This window comes from Rhinopithecus roxellana, chromosome 14 (assembly GCF_007565055.1).
Source record: "Rhinopithecus roxellana isolate Shanxi Qingling chromosome 14, ASM756505v1, whole genome shotgun sequence".
Classification (NCBI taxonomy): Eukaryota; Metazoa; Chordata; class Mammalia; order Primates; family Cercopithecidae; genus Rhinopithecus; species Rhinopithecus roxellana.
The window spans coordinates 30,048,829-30,060,821 of NC_044562.1; the positions used below are offsets into that span (position 1 = coordinate 30,048,829).

The window sequence follows — 11,993 nt, forward strand, 5'->3', positions numbered from 1 at the left end:
TTTCCTTGCCTCTCTGAGTGATGTGGGAAGGCAGACCTTGCCTGGAGCCTCTGTGCAGTGAGCGACACTGGGGACCGAGGGCTGTAGTGCTTGTACCTGGCCCATGAAAGTGCCAGCCACCAAAGACCACCATTCCTGGCAGAGGCCATGCAGTTTGGCACATTTATAAAAGATGTAAAACAGAGTGAGGTGGGGGAGACAGAAGCATGAGGTGTCCAGGTTGGCATGACAGACACCAGACATGCACCGTGCATTTCAGCCCCTCCCCAACTCCCTTCCCAACCCAGCCCAGAGCAGTACCCCCCACCCCCATCTCCTGCCACTGCCCTCAGGCTGGTGGCTTTGCAGAGGCCAGGGGTCCAGGGTGAGGGGTGCTACAGTTTGCCCCATAGACAAGGACAAGAACCCTTAGATGAGTCTGGCTGGGAGGCAGGGCGATGGGAAGGAAGATAGCCCCTCCGCAGAGACATGCAGGAGGTGGACCATGGGACCCCGGCAGGGGGTGAGGAGGTGGAGTTGAGCCTGGAGAAACCCTACCAGTCAGAAATCTAAGGCAAGGGTCCCAGCGTCCCCTCCAAGCCCGCCCACCCCTGCACACATACACACAGACACACGGGCAACACACTCACAACCCTGAGCACACCCCAATGGGGTTCACACCCCGAGTTCCTCAGGAGCCTCTTGGGAGCTTGGGAGGAGGCTTTCCTCTCAGGCCAAGACTCGCCTGAGACAATCCTCCCTTCTAGTGACCAGGCCAGCCCTCTCCAGGCTGGGGAGAGGGACAGCCAAAGCCAGGGGGCTGAGTGGCAGCCTAGCAGGCCTCCCCAAGCTGGCAGAGCTGGTGACTGCAGAGTCTAGACAGGCAGATATGGCTATACCCGCACCGGGGGGCCTGAGCAGGCTGTCAGAGGCCCCCGGGACCCATACTCGTAGTCCGCATCTGTGGGTGAGGCCATGAAGGAGCTCAGGGAGCTCCCGGTCTGCCGGTCTCGGAAGCTCTGGATATAGCTCTGTGGGGGAGCAAACATAGGTGTTGAGAGTCCCACCGCAGAATCCTGTCCTAAAAGCCACCTCTTCCTGAATTCCTACACGCCTGACACCCCTATAGACTGCCATAGATCCAGAGTCCACAGCCCTGAGACACCACCACATAACCATATCCCACTTAAAACCCATACTGAGGGCACCTTTCCCCCAATCCCCCCATCAGCTGGACCCGCCAAGCCCCTGGTGCATGGCCTCCGATGCATGGACAAACAGGCCTTCTAGATAGCAACCAGTCCATGGGGAAAGCCCAGTCCTGTTTGGACAGAGTTTCCACTCTTCCTTCTCATTCTGGCTGGATGGGCTCAGGGAGCTCACCGGGGAGAGGACGTCTCCATTGAAGCGTTTGATGGGCACTGGCCTGCGCCGATAAGCAGGGTCTGGGGGCCCAGGTCTGGGAGGAGCCCGGGGACCTCTGGGGGGAGCCCGAGGAGGTCTCTTTTTCCGCCTTTTCTCTTTGCGATCTTCTTGCTGCCGAATCCGCATCAGTTGCACGCGTCGGCGCTGCCGGCTGATGACCACTGTGGTGGGATAGGTAGAGAAGGAGGTCAGAGGACTGTGCGCCTTATTTCCCCTGAGCCCTCCCTCTCTCTTCCCACCTGGGGCTCTAGGCTTCCATATTCCTCTTGTCCATAACCCCTTACTCCCACCCTGTCACTTCCTTTCCTGGTGTCCTGCCTCTCAGAGGGGACTTCCTGCTGTTGTTGTTTTCTTCCATAGGTCTTTATGGAAGATTCCTAGGCTTCCAGGTACCCCGTTCCAGGCTGTCATCCCTCTCCCAATCACCTAGGCCAGCCACCATCATCTTTCCACTGGACAATCACAGCTGCTTCTTCACTGGTTTCCCCTACATTTGCTCCCTCTAATGCTTTCTACACTCAGCAGCAGAATGAGCATCCCAAAAACTAAATTAGATTCTATCCTCCCCTACTTTAAACTCTCCAGTGGTGTCTCATTGCCCTTCCAATAAAATGTGGAGTGCTTCTTACGACCCAGAGGGTCCACGCAATCACCCTGGCTCCCACACCTCACCTCCCATACTCCTGCCCCACTTCCTCAAACAAGCTGAGCTCATTCCTTCTCAGGGCCCTCACCCTTGCTGTTCCTTCTTCTCTGGCTCTTTGCATGGCTGGCCTCTTAGCTTTCAAGTGCCTGCTTACATATCACCTCCTTCAAGTAGCCTTCCCTGACCACCCTAACTCTAATAGCTTCCATAGGTCACTCTTTCACATTACCCTGCATGTTTCTGTCATATCACTCTACACAACTGGAATCATCTTGTTTGTTTGCATCTCTGTTACCTGTCTCCTGCCTGCCCTGAATGTACACCCGTAAGGACAGGAACCTTGTCTGTGTTATCTCTGCTGTATCCCTGGTGCCTGGAATGGTGTTGGTGCAGAGCCAACACTCCATATGTTGTTGTGGAATGAATGATGGCACCTGGGTCCTATCGTCCCAGACCCTGAGCAAGTCAGCTCTCTACAGCCATCGAGGCCTTCTGCTGCTGTCCCCTACTCCCCAGTCACTCAGCCCCCCAGCCATCCCTGGCCACCCACTCCTCTCATGTCCACCTTGGCCTGTGCCCCCTTACCTTCCGTGTGGGAGTCCCCCTCAGCTGTCACCCGCCACTGCACCAGAATGCCCATGAGGCTGAGCAGGGGCCAAAGTGCCAGCAGGGCCCAGCTTCGCCAGCAGAGGGGGGGCACAGGAGCGGCCCGGAGTCGCTCCACCACGTAGCGCCCCAGCAGTAGCAGCTCGGCGAAGTAGTCAGCGGCAGTGGCGATGAGCGCAGCACCAGTCACGGCGGTGGCCAGGGTGGTGAGTGGGCGGGGCCAGCGCAGAGTGAGCAGGGCACAGAGCAGGCCGCCCCCCAGCAGCAGCCCCAGTGGACCCCACACGGAGCCTGGCTGGTAGTAGGGTGCGGAGCCCAGCAGGGCAGCAGCTGCGAGCAGCAGGCCGAGCAGCAGCCCCACCAGGAAGAGGCCCACGCTGCGCACGAGCATGGCCACCAGCCCGCAGAGCAGCCCGATGCCCAGCGCGATGCCCGCGCTTGCCCCAGCACTCAACTGTGTCTCTAGCACCCGCTCTCGGTAGCACAGGAGGAAGATGACCACCGAGCCAAACAGCAACCCAGTGAGGAAGAGCACTGCCTTGAAGCAGCGGTAACCTGGAGGGGAACAGGGGCTAGTGAGGGGCCAAGATGAGGGCACCAGGCTGGAGGGAGCAGGTCCGAGGGGTCAAGGACATGGGATCCCAGGGGAACCAGAGACAAACACACTAAGATCAGAGAATTGAGGGTCACTGGGGTCATGAGGGCATCAGTGATGGGGCCATTGAGGTCAGGGGAGGTTAGAGAGATAGGGCTGTTGGCGGTCAATGGGAAAGCAAACATAACCATTGAGATCATGAGGGTTGATATATTTGAGGATCACAAGAGTTAGGATGAATCTTTCGAGTCAAGGGTGAATTTGTGCATTGCTGTCATTGGGATCATAGGAGTCAGAGAGATAAGTCATTGGGGTCCCAAGAGGATCAGCAAAAGACTCAATGGGGTCTTTGAGAAGGGATTGCTCACAGAGAGGAGGTATTTGGAAATCATAATAAACTCGAGGGCCAGGCGTGGTGGCAGCATTTTGGGAGGCTGAGGCGGGTGGATCACAAGGTCAGGAGTTCAAGACCAGCCTGATCAACATGGTAAAACCCTGTCTCTATTAAAAATACAAAAAACTAGCCAGGCATGGTGGCGTGCACCTGTAATCCCAGCTACTCAGGAGGCTGAGGGAGGAGAATCACTTGAACCCAGGAGGCAGAGGTTGCAGTGAGCCAAGATCGCACCATTGCACTCCAGCCTGGGTGACAGAGCGAGACTCTGTCTCAAAAAAAAAAAAAAAAAAAAAAAAAAAAAAAAAAAAAAGTTGAGAGGTGAGGGTCACACAGGTTCAGAAAGACGAGTTTTTGCGGGTCACAGGACTTCAGAGATATGGCACCACTGAAAGGTTACAAAGAGGACAGAAGAGCAGGGTTATTGGGGAGTTGTCCTGGAAAATGAGGTATTTGTAGGTTAGGGAGATTGACAGAAATAGAATCATTGAGAGTATAAAATGATTTCCAAGAGAGAGGAACACTGAGACCAAAACAAGGAATTACTGGGATCACAATATGGGGAGGGGTGATCAAATGATGAGGTTATAGGAATTAAGAGAGGAGTAACCAGGGATCAAAGCTAGGAGTAATAGAGGGGGTCAGAGGGATGGAAGGTAATGACATAACTGGAGGTGAGGGGAGGTGGAGGTCACTAAGGCTTACATGAGGTCACACAGAATCAAAGAGAAGGAAATAGTGTTTGTGGAGTTTCAGAAATAAGGAGGTTATAGGGCCATTAGGCCCATTAGAGATACCTGAAAGGGTGAGGGAAGTGGAGATTCTGAAGAGTTGGAAAGATGGAAATCAGAGGTGGGGGTCAAGGAGTCAGGGAGAGCCAAAGAGAAAACAGAGGAGAGTCACTTCCAGGAGTAGGGGGAAGTATGAGAGTCCAGGAGGCTCTGTGAGCAGAGAGAGGAGTAGGGTGTGGACAAGGGCTCAGAGTCCATGAGTCTGGGAGTAGGGGTATCCAAGAGGGGTAGGATGTCAGGAAGCCCAGGAGAGGGAATATGAGGCTGCATCGAGCAACATGCAGAGGGAGTGGGTACAGATATGGAGGGGGTGAGGTGATACAGAATCCTCAGAGGCCCAGAATGTGTCCTGAACCCTTGCGGGGGGCACTTCCTCCTGCCTACTCTTCAGTTGTTCAGCCCAGAGTTTGGGGGAGGAATGGGAGGGACCATCTGGCTCCCAACCCTGTCTACCCACCCATTGTAGGAGGAGGCTGCAGAACACAAGTCTTGCACTACCTCTGCCCAACCTGGAACCCCAGCCCCCAAGCTTCATTTGCCCCTGACAGGTCCCACTCACCTATAATTCTCCTCCCGGAGGCTTTCTTTGGGCCCCCAGCCCATACAGCTCACTCTCCTCTCTGAAGTTCTGTAACTCTTGCTGCAGAGCCACTGGTCACTTACTCCCATTACAGTGGGCCACTAGCCCATATGGCACCTTTATGCATATTAGAAAAAGGTGTGCCTTTCTCTAGGCAAAGCAGCTTTGTGCCAAGGCCCAGATTTTGTCAGGTAGAGCATAAGCTGGACTTTAGCCCCCACTTGCCCACTCAGCTGAGTTCCCTTATTTAGTACCCATCCTGTACAAGTATTCACAGAAGCTCTGATTACTGGAGCCTGCCTTATAGGCTGGAAGGATGTGTGTGACCACCATCAGCCCACTCTAATATGTATCCCAGGTGCAAATGCTCCAGGGAGTCTCCTCCCTGTCAGATGATATGCCCTATGGTAAGAGACCATGTATAATGACCCTGCTAAGTGTTTTCAGTGCCTACCTAGCACAGTGACCCAAACACATCCTCACCACAATAGCTACTATTTATTGAATGCTTATTAATTCTTATAACACTACATGAGACAAATGTGATCATTGTTCAGATGAGAAAACTGAGGCTCAGACAGATTAATGTGCCCAAGACATCACAATTAGTAACTGCAAAGCTAAGTAAATTCAAACACAGGTGTGCCTAATCCAAAAACCTGTGTTTCCTATAATCTAGAGTCTAGACAATCTATAAATGTGTGGGATGAAAGAAAAGGAAGAATTATTCACGATGGTAGAGGGATTCAGAGAAGACTTGGGGGGCGCAGAAAAAGAACTCGGGAAAACACTGGGGAGCCCAGGTGAGGGATGAGATGGGGATCTCACCGAAGAAGCAGTAGACGACTCCAAACAAACAGCACATGATGCAGACGAGGGCCGGCAGTGCCTGGTACCTGCGCTCCAGGGGCTGTTCACAAGGGGCACCCCAGAAGGCATCATCTGGCTCAGGAGGCAGCAGCTGGAACCGCAGTGTTGCCACAGTCCCCGGCATAATGCTGGGACTAGAAGGGAGTCACCCTCCCAAGTTAACCTGACAGAGGGAAAGTTGGGGTCACAGAGGAGTCCTGGGTCCCCACCAGGATGGGGGTGGGAGAGGGGTTGGGAGAACACAGCAAGGACAGTGGACAAAGGAGTGGTATCCACATTTGTGCAGCTCTGGAAGCATCTCTGGAGTGGAGAGCAAAGACAAAGGGAAACAAAAGTGCCTCGCTAGAGGAGACTGGGATGAAGTTAAAAGAGGGACGGGAGTCAGGGGGGATGAGGGGAGTGTGCTGCCAGTGAGAAGAAGGCAGCCAAGAGATTCGTCTGTGGGCGGCTCAATATGGGATTGTCCAAGATTTACCTGGGCTGGAGGCGACCTGAGCTTCTGAGTGAAAGAGACTGTGTAGAGGCCCGAGGGGCCGGGGTTGCGGGGCACCACAGGCTCCAATTGACTGGGGTCCAGGGAAAGTCCGTCGTGCGAGGAAGGGGGCTGCTGGGCCGCAGAGACTGGTCTCGGCGCGGTGGCGGCGCCGCTCCACCTCCAACACCGGCTAGCACTCCAGTCCCGCGGCGTCCAGGAACTCGGGCTGGGCCTGGGGAAGGGGAAGGAGCAGGAGCCGGGGCTCGGGCCGCCCCAGAACCGCGGCCCCATGCCCTGAGCCCGCCCGCGGCCTTTGGTGCTGATGGACAGCTCCGGCCTCTGCTCCTGACGTCACTCAGGGCGCACCATCCAGGCAGGGGCGGGCTGCTTCTGACGTCACCCGGGACGCACCAACCACGCCGCGGGAGGCAGGGGACTCCGCCCCCGGCGTCTCCCTCTCCCGCACCGAGGAGGGGGCACTTCCGGGGGTCCTTCCCCTTTAACCTCCCCCTTCTCCTCCCTCTCCGGTAGCGGGAGCTCGAGACCCCACCCCGGGGGCGGGGCCCTTGCAGTGACACGTCGGACAGCTGCGGCCGCGGCTGAGGCTCCGAGGCCGAGCTCAAGAACCCTGCGCAGCCCAGGGCAGCTGCTGGAGGGGAATCGAGGCGCGGCCCCGGGGATACGACTCGGGTCGCTGGCTCTGCTCTGCGGGGAGGGAGCGGGCCAGCCCGCGGGGCCCGACCCCTCCGGATCCGCCCCCTCCCCGGTCCCGCCCCCTCGGAGCCTCCTCTGGCTGCTCTGGGGCTTCGCCAGGGCCCGGGACCCGCGGTCCGGGCGCCATGCGAGCATCGCTGCTGCTGTCGGTGCTGCGGCCCGCAGGGCCCGTGGCCGTGGGCATCTCCCTGGGCTTCACCCTGAGCCTGCTCAGCGTCACCTGGGTGGAGGAGCCGTGCGGCCCAGGCCCGCCCCAACCTGGAGACTCTGAGCTGCCGCCGCGCGGCAACACCAACGCGGCGCGACGGCCCAACTCAGTGCAGCCTGGAGCGGAGCGCGAGAAGCCCGGGACCGGCGCAGGCGCCGGGGAGAATTGGGAGCCGCGCGTCTTGCCCTACCATCCCGCACAGCCCGGCCAGGCCGCCAAAAAGGCCGTCAGGTAGTGATCGGCTGCGCCCGCTCCACCCACTGGGCAGCGGCTGGGACGCGCGCGGGGAAGCAGCCCGGGCCCGGGTCGGGCTCCGGAAGGAAGGGGCTGGCGAGCCAGGAAGTCTTTGGGCCCCGATAACTTCCGATGGCCCTGCCTTCCCCGAGAGCCGTGGGGCCAGTCCGAGGCTTTCTCTGGGCCCTATCCCGGCCTGGGCTGAACTTGCTGGCCTGTGTCCTAAACCGGCTCGACCCGATGGCTCCCCAAAGATCCTACTAGCTCCCTGGCTGGTCTACTGGGGTTAGAGAAATGACTTGTATATAGGGTTGGGTGTATAGAAGCAGGGAAAGAGAAAGGCGAGAACTAGGATTTACCTGGATCTCTTGTTCCTGAGTGGGTTACAAGGGCCACCTCAGGGTGAGCTGGGGGAGGGAGCGCCCATCCCATTAATGTGTCTGCTGATGAGTTAAAATAATTTCTAAGTAACATTGGGTTCAAATGCTGGTTCTGCAATTTACCTTCTGCTTTAACAAAGGTAAGTTCCTGGAGCCCCTGAGTCCAGTTTGCCCCTCCCCGCAAAAACAGTACACCCCTATGCCAAATGTTCCTTTATATCATTTATGTGAGGCATTTGTGGCAAAATGACATATAGAAATGAGTAAATACATGGTATGTCCAGCATTTGGCTGGACAGACAGATATAATCAGATATAATTAAACAGATATAATCAGTCCCATTTTACAGATGGCTCAGGTTAAATAACATGCTTAAGGACGTAACTACTAAGTAGCGAACCCTGGAGTCAGACCCACAATATCTCTATCCTATCTGGGTGGGTATTGCCATCTCCCAAATGCAAAGAACTACCTGGGTAAGACCATTTCGTTTAAATCCTCATGACCCCTGGGAGAGAGGGTTTATTCTTATCCTCTTCATAGGTGAGAACACAGATGCAGAGAAGACGTGACCTGCTGGAGTTTGTGCTGACACCCCCTCCACCCCGCTCCACCCCCCGCCCCGTTGTCTTTTTGATAACCTTGTGCCATCTCCTCCCCTAGGACCCGCTACATCAGCACGGAGCTGGGCATCAGGCAGAGGCTGCTGGTGGCGGTGCTGACCTCTCAGGCCACGCTGCCCACCCTGGGCGTGGCCGTAAACCGCACGCTGGGGCACCGGCTGGAGCGTGTGGTGTTCCTGACGGGCGCACGGGGCCGTCGGGCCCCACCTGGCATGGCGGTGGTGACGCTGGGCGAGGAGCGACCCATCGGGCACCTGCACCTGGCGCTGCGCCACCTGCTGGAGCAGCACGGCGACGACTTTGACTGGTTCTTCCTGGTGCCTGACACCACCTACACCGAGGCGCACGGCCTGGCCCGCCTAACTGGCCACCTCAGCCTGGCCTCCGCCGCCCACCTGTACCTGGGCCGGCCCCAGGACTTCATCGGCGGAGAGCCCACCCCCGGCCGCTACTGCCACGGAGGCTTTGGGGTGCTGCTCTCGCGCATGCTGCTGCAGCAGCTGCGCCCCCACCTGGAAGGCTGCCGCAACGACATCGTCAGTGCGCGCCCTGACGAGTGGCTGGGTCGCTGCATTCTCGACGCCACCGGGGTGGGCTGCACTGGTGACCATGAGGTGGGATGATGAGCTATCCCGCTGATACCTCCTGTCATGTTCAAATCCCTCTGAGAGGCAAAGGGGTGGTGGAGCTACAGGCCTGGTTTTCCATGCCAATTCGGGCATTTATTTTCTATCCCTGTGACCCCGGGTAAATTACTAAATATCCTGGGCTTCAGTAGCTTCCTCTGTGCCAATAGAAATAATTATTGCTCGGAGTTGTTACAAGGATTAGAGAAAATAAGGGAGCCTTGTACATAATAGGCATTTGATGTTAGTTATTGTTTTAGCCCTTGGACAGCTCTGAGACAGGACACATGCCCATTTCGCAGATGAGCTAGCAGAGGCATGCTGAAGGTCACACAGACTAACAACTGGTCAAGGTAGACTTAAACCCTCAGACTCCAAGTCCACAACAGGTCATAGACTGAGGAGATGAGACACTCACTATGAGACAATGGAAGACAATGCCAGCTCATAACAGATCCCCTCCCTTCCTCTCCCCAGGGGGTGCACTATAGCCATCTGGAGCTGAGCCCTGGGGAGCCAGTGCAGGAGGGGGACCTTCGTTTCCGAAGTGCCCTGACAGCCCACCCTGTGCATGACCCTGTGCACATGTACCAGCTGCACAAGGCTTTCGCCCGAGCTGAACTAGAACGCACATACCAGGAGATCCAGGAGTTACAGGTATGGTCTAGGTCTGGGATGGCGGAGTGAGGGGCACAGGATCTGAGAGGTCACAGAGATCCCAGAGAAATGAAAAGTTAGCACTAGAATCGCAGAACAAAACTACTTCCCAGCCCCTGCCTGTCTCTACATTCTCTGATGAGCCTCCAGGCTCTTAGGCTGTCTATGCTGGGAAAATGATAGGTATGGACCCTGGGGGACAGGGAACTAGGGACCCATCCTGAGTGGCACCTGCTGCCTACCCAGTCCCCCAGTTGTGTGCTGCTCCTCTGGTCTGCCCCTTACTCATGGCCTGTTTCTCTGATCCAGTGGGAGATCCAGAATACCAGCCGTCTGGCCGTTGATGGTGACCGGGCAGCTGCCTGGCCTGTGGGCATTCCAGCACCATCCCGCCCGGCCTCCCGCTTTGAGGTGCTGCGCTGGGACTATTTCACGGAGCAGCACGCTTTCTCCTGTGCCGATGGCTCACCCCGCTGCCCACTGCGTGGGGCTGATCGGGCTGATGTGGCTGATGTTCTGGGGACAGCTCTGGAGGAGCTCAACCGCCGCTACCACCCGGCCTTGCGGCTCCAGAAGCAGCAACTGGTGAATGGCTACCGACGCTTTGATCCGGCCCGGGGTATGGAATACACACTGGACTTGCAGCTGGAGGCACTGACCCCCCAGGGAGGCCGCCGGCCCCTCACTCGCCGAGTACAGCTGCTCCGGCCGCTGAGCCGCGTGGAGATCTTGCCTGTGCCCTATGTCACTGAGGCCTCACGTCTCACTGTGCTCCTGCCTCTAGCTGCGGCTGAGCGTGACCTGGCCCCTGGCTTCCTGGAGGCCTTTGCCACTGCAGCACTGGAGCCTGGTGATGCTGCGGCAGCCCTGACCCTGCTGCTACTGTATGAGCCACGCCAGGCCCAGCGCGCAGCCCACGCAGATGTCTTCGCATCTGTCAAGGCCCACGTGGCAGAGCTGGAGCGACGTTTTCCCGGCGCCCGGGTGCCATGGCTCAGTGTTCAGACAGCCGCACCCTCACCACTGCGCCTCATGGATCTACTCTCCAAGAAGCACCCGCTGGACACACTGTTCCTGCTGGCCGGGCCAGACACGGTGCTCACGCCTGACTTCCTGAACCGCTGCCGCATGCATGCCATCTCCGGCTGGCAGGCCTTCTTTCCCATGCACTTCCAAGCCTTCCACCCAGCTGTGGCCCCACCACAAGGCCCTGGGCCCCCAGAGCTGGGCCGTGACACTGGCCGCTTTGATCGCCAGGCAGCCAGCGAGGCCTGCTTCTACAACTCCGACTACGTGGCAGCCCGTGGTCGCCTGGCGGCAGCCTCAGAACAAGAAGAGGAGCTGCTGGAGAGCCTGGACGTATACGAGCTGTTCCTCCACTTCTCCAGTCTGCATGTGCTGCGGGCAGTGGAGCCGGCGCTGCTGCAGCGCTACCGGGCCCAGACATGCAGCGCGAGGCTCAGTGAGGACCTGTACCACCGCTGCCGCCAGAGTGTGCTTGAGGGCCTCGGATCCCGAACCCAGCTGGCCATGCTACTCTTTGAGCAGGAGCAGGGCAACAGCACCTGACCCCACCTGTCCCCGTGGGCCATAGCATGGCCACACCCCACCCCACTCCTCCCCCAAAATCAGAGCCACCTGCCAGCCTCGCTGGGCAGGGCTGGCCATAGCCAGACCCCAAGCTGGCCCGCTGGTCCCCTCTCTGGCTTTGTGGGTCCCTGGGCTCTGGACAAGCACTGGGGGAGGTGCCCCCAGAGCCATCCCCTTCTCGCCCCAAACCCAGTTTCCTTGCCCCCTGACGCTGCTGATTCGGGCTGTGGCCTCCACATATTTATGCAGTACAGTCTGCCTGACGCCAGCCCTGCCTCTGGGCCCTGGGGGCTGGGCTGTAGAAGAGTTGTTAGGGAAGCAGGGAGCTGAGGAGGGGCATCTCCCAACTTCTCCCTTTTGGACCCTGCTGAAGCTCCCTGCCTTTAATAAACTGGCCAAGTGTGGACTCGTGATTCAGAGGTTTTGAAAGGGTAGACGGGCGTGGGGGAGGGAGGACTCGCTAAGCACACAGGCTCCCCTGCCCCTGCTGGGGCCTGCCTTTCCTTTCACCTGGGACCAAGTCATGCATGTGCCCAGCCTCACCCCAGCCCCCAGTGCGTGCCTGGTCACACATACACACAGAGAATTCTTTATGCCTC

The 11,993-nt window shown here is 57.8% G+C and overlaps 2 protein-coding genes across 3 annotated transcripts; one reads left to right on the plus strand and one right to left on the minus strand.

Annotated features, from left to right (window-relative positions):
* Positions 1–132: 132 nt before the first annotated feature.
* Positions 133–6,716, minus strand: TMEM198 (transmembrane protein 198). The gene is made up of 5 exons (XM_010360321.2): positions 6,362–6,716; positions 5,845–6,049; positions 2,636–3,211; positions 1,363–1,565; positions 133–1,010 (listed from the first exon to the last, which is right to left on the minus strand). The coding sequence occupies exons 2-5, from the start codon at positions 6,008–6,010 to the stop codon at positions 873–875; spliced, it is 1,083 nt and encodes a 360-aa protein (XP_010358623.1). The 5' UTR covers positions 6,011–6,049; positions 6,362–6,716; the 3' UTR covers positions 133–872.
* Positions 6,717–6,845: 129 nt separating this feature from the next.
* On the plus strand, positions 6,846–11,807 carry CHPF (chondroitin polymerizing factor). 2 transcript variants are annotated; one of them, XM_010360324.2, is made up of 4 exons: positions 6,846–7,514; positions 8,562–9,135; positions 9,625–9,804; positions 10,114–11,807. In XM_010360324.2, exons 1-4 carry the CDS (start codon positions 7,201–7,203, stop codon positions 11,371–11,373), a joined length of 2,328 nt encoding a protein of 775 aa, XP_010358626.1. In that variant the 5' UTR covers positions 6,846–7,200; the 3' UTR covers positions 11,374–11,807. The 2 variants fall into 2 exon arrangements, with proteins under 2 accessions (XP_010358626.1, XP_030772809.1); XM_030916949.1 differs by lacking the exon at positions 9,625–9,804.
* The last annotated feature ends 186 nt before the right edge of the window (positions 11,808–11,993 follow it).

Bases quoted from the DNA above. Each gene is read 5' to 3' on its own strand.
- CHPF (XM_010360324.2), top strand. From the start codon at position 7,201: ATGCGAGCATCGCTGCTGCTGTCGGTGCTGCGGCCCGCAGGGCCCGTG. The intron at 7,515-8,561 runs GTAGTGATCGGC...CTCCTCCCCTAG, and splicing joins GCCGCCAAAAAGGCCGTCAG to GACCCGCTACATCAGCACGG. The intron at 9,805-10,113 runs GTATGGTCTAGG...TCTCTGATCCAG, and splicing joins AGGAGATCCAGGAGTTACAG to TGGGAGATCCAGAATACCAG.
- TMEM198 (XM_010360321.2), bottom strand. From the start codon at position 6,010: ATGCCGGGGACTGTGGCAACACTGCGGTTCCAGCTGCTGCCTCCTGAG. The intron at 3,212-5,844 runs GTGAGATCCCCA...GTTCCCCTCCAG, and splicing joins AGTCGTCTACTGCTTCTTCG to GTTACCGCTGCTTCAAGGCA. The intron at 1,011-1,362 runs GTGAGCTCCCTG...GCTCCCCCACAG, and splicing joins ATGGAGACGTCCTCTCCCCG to AGCTATATCCAGAGCTTCCG.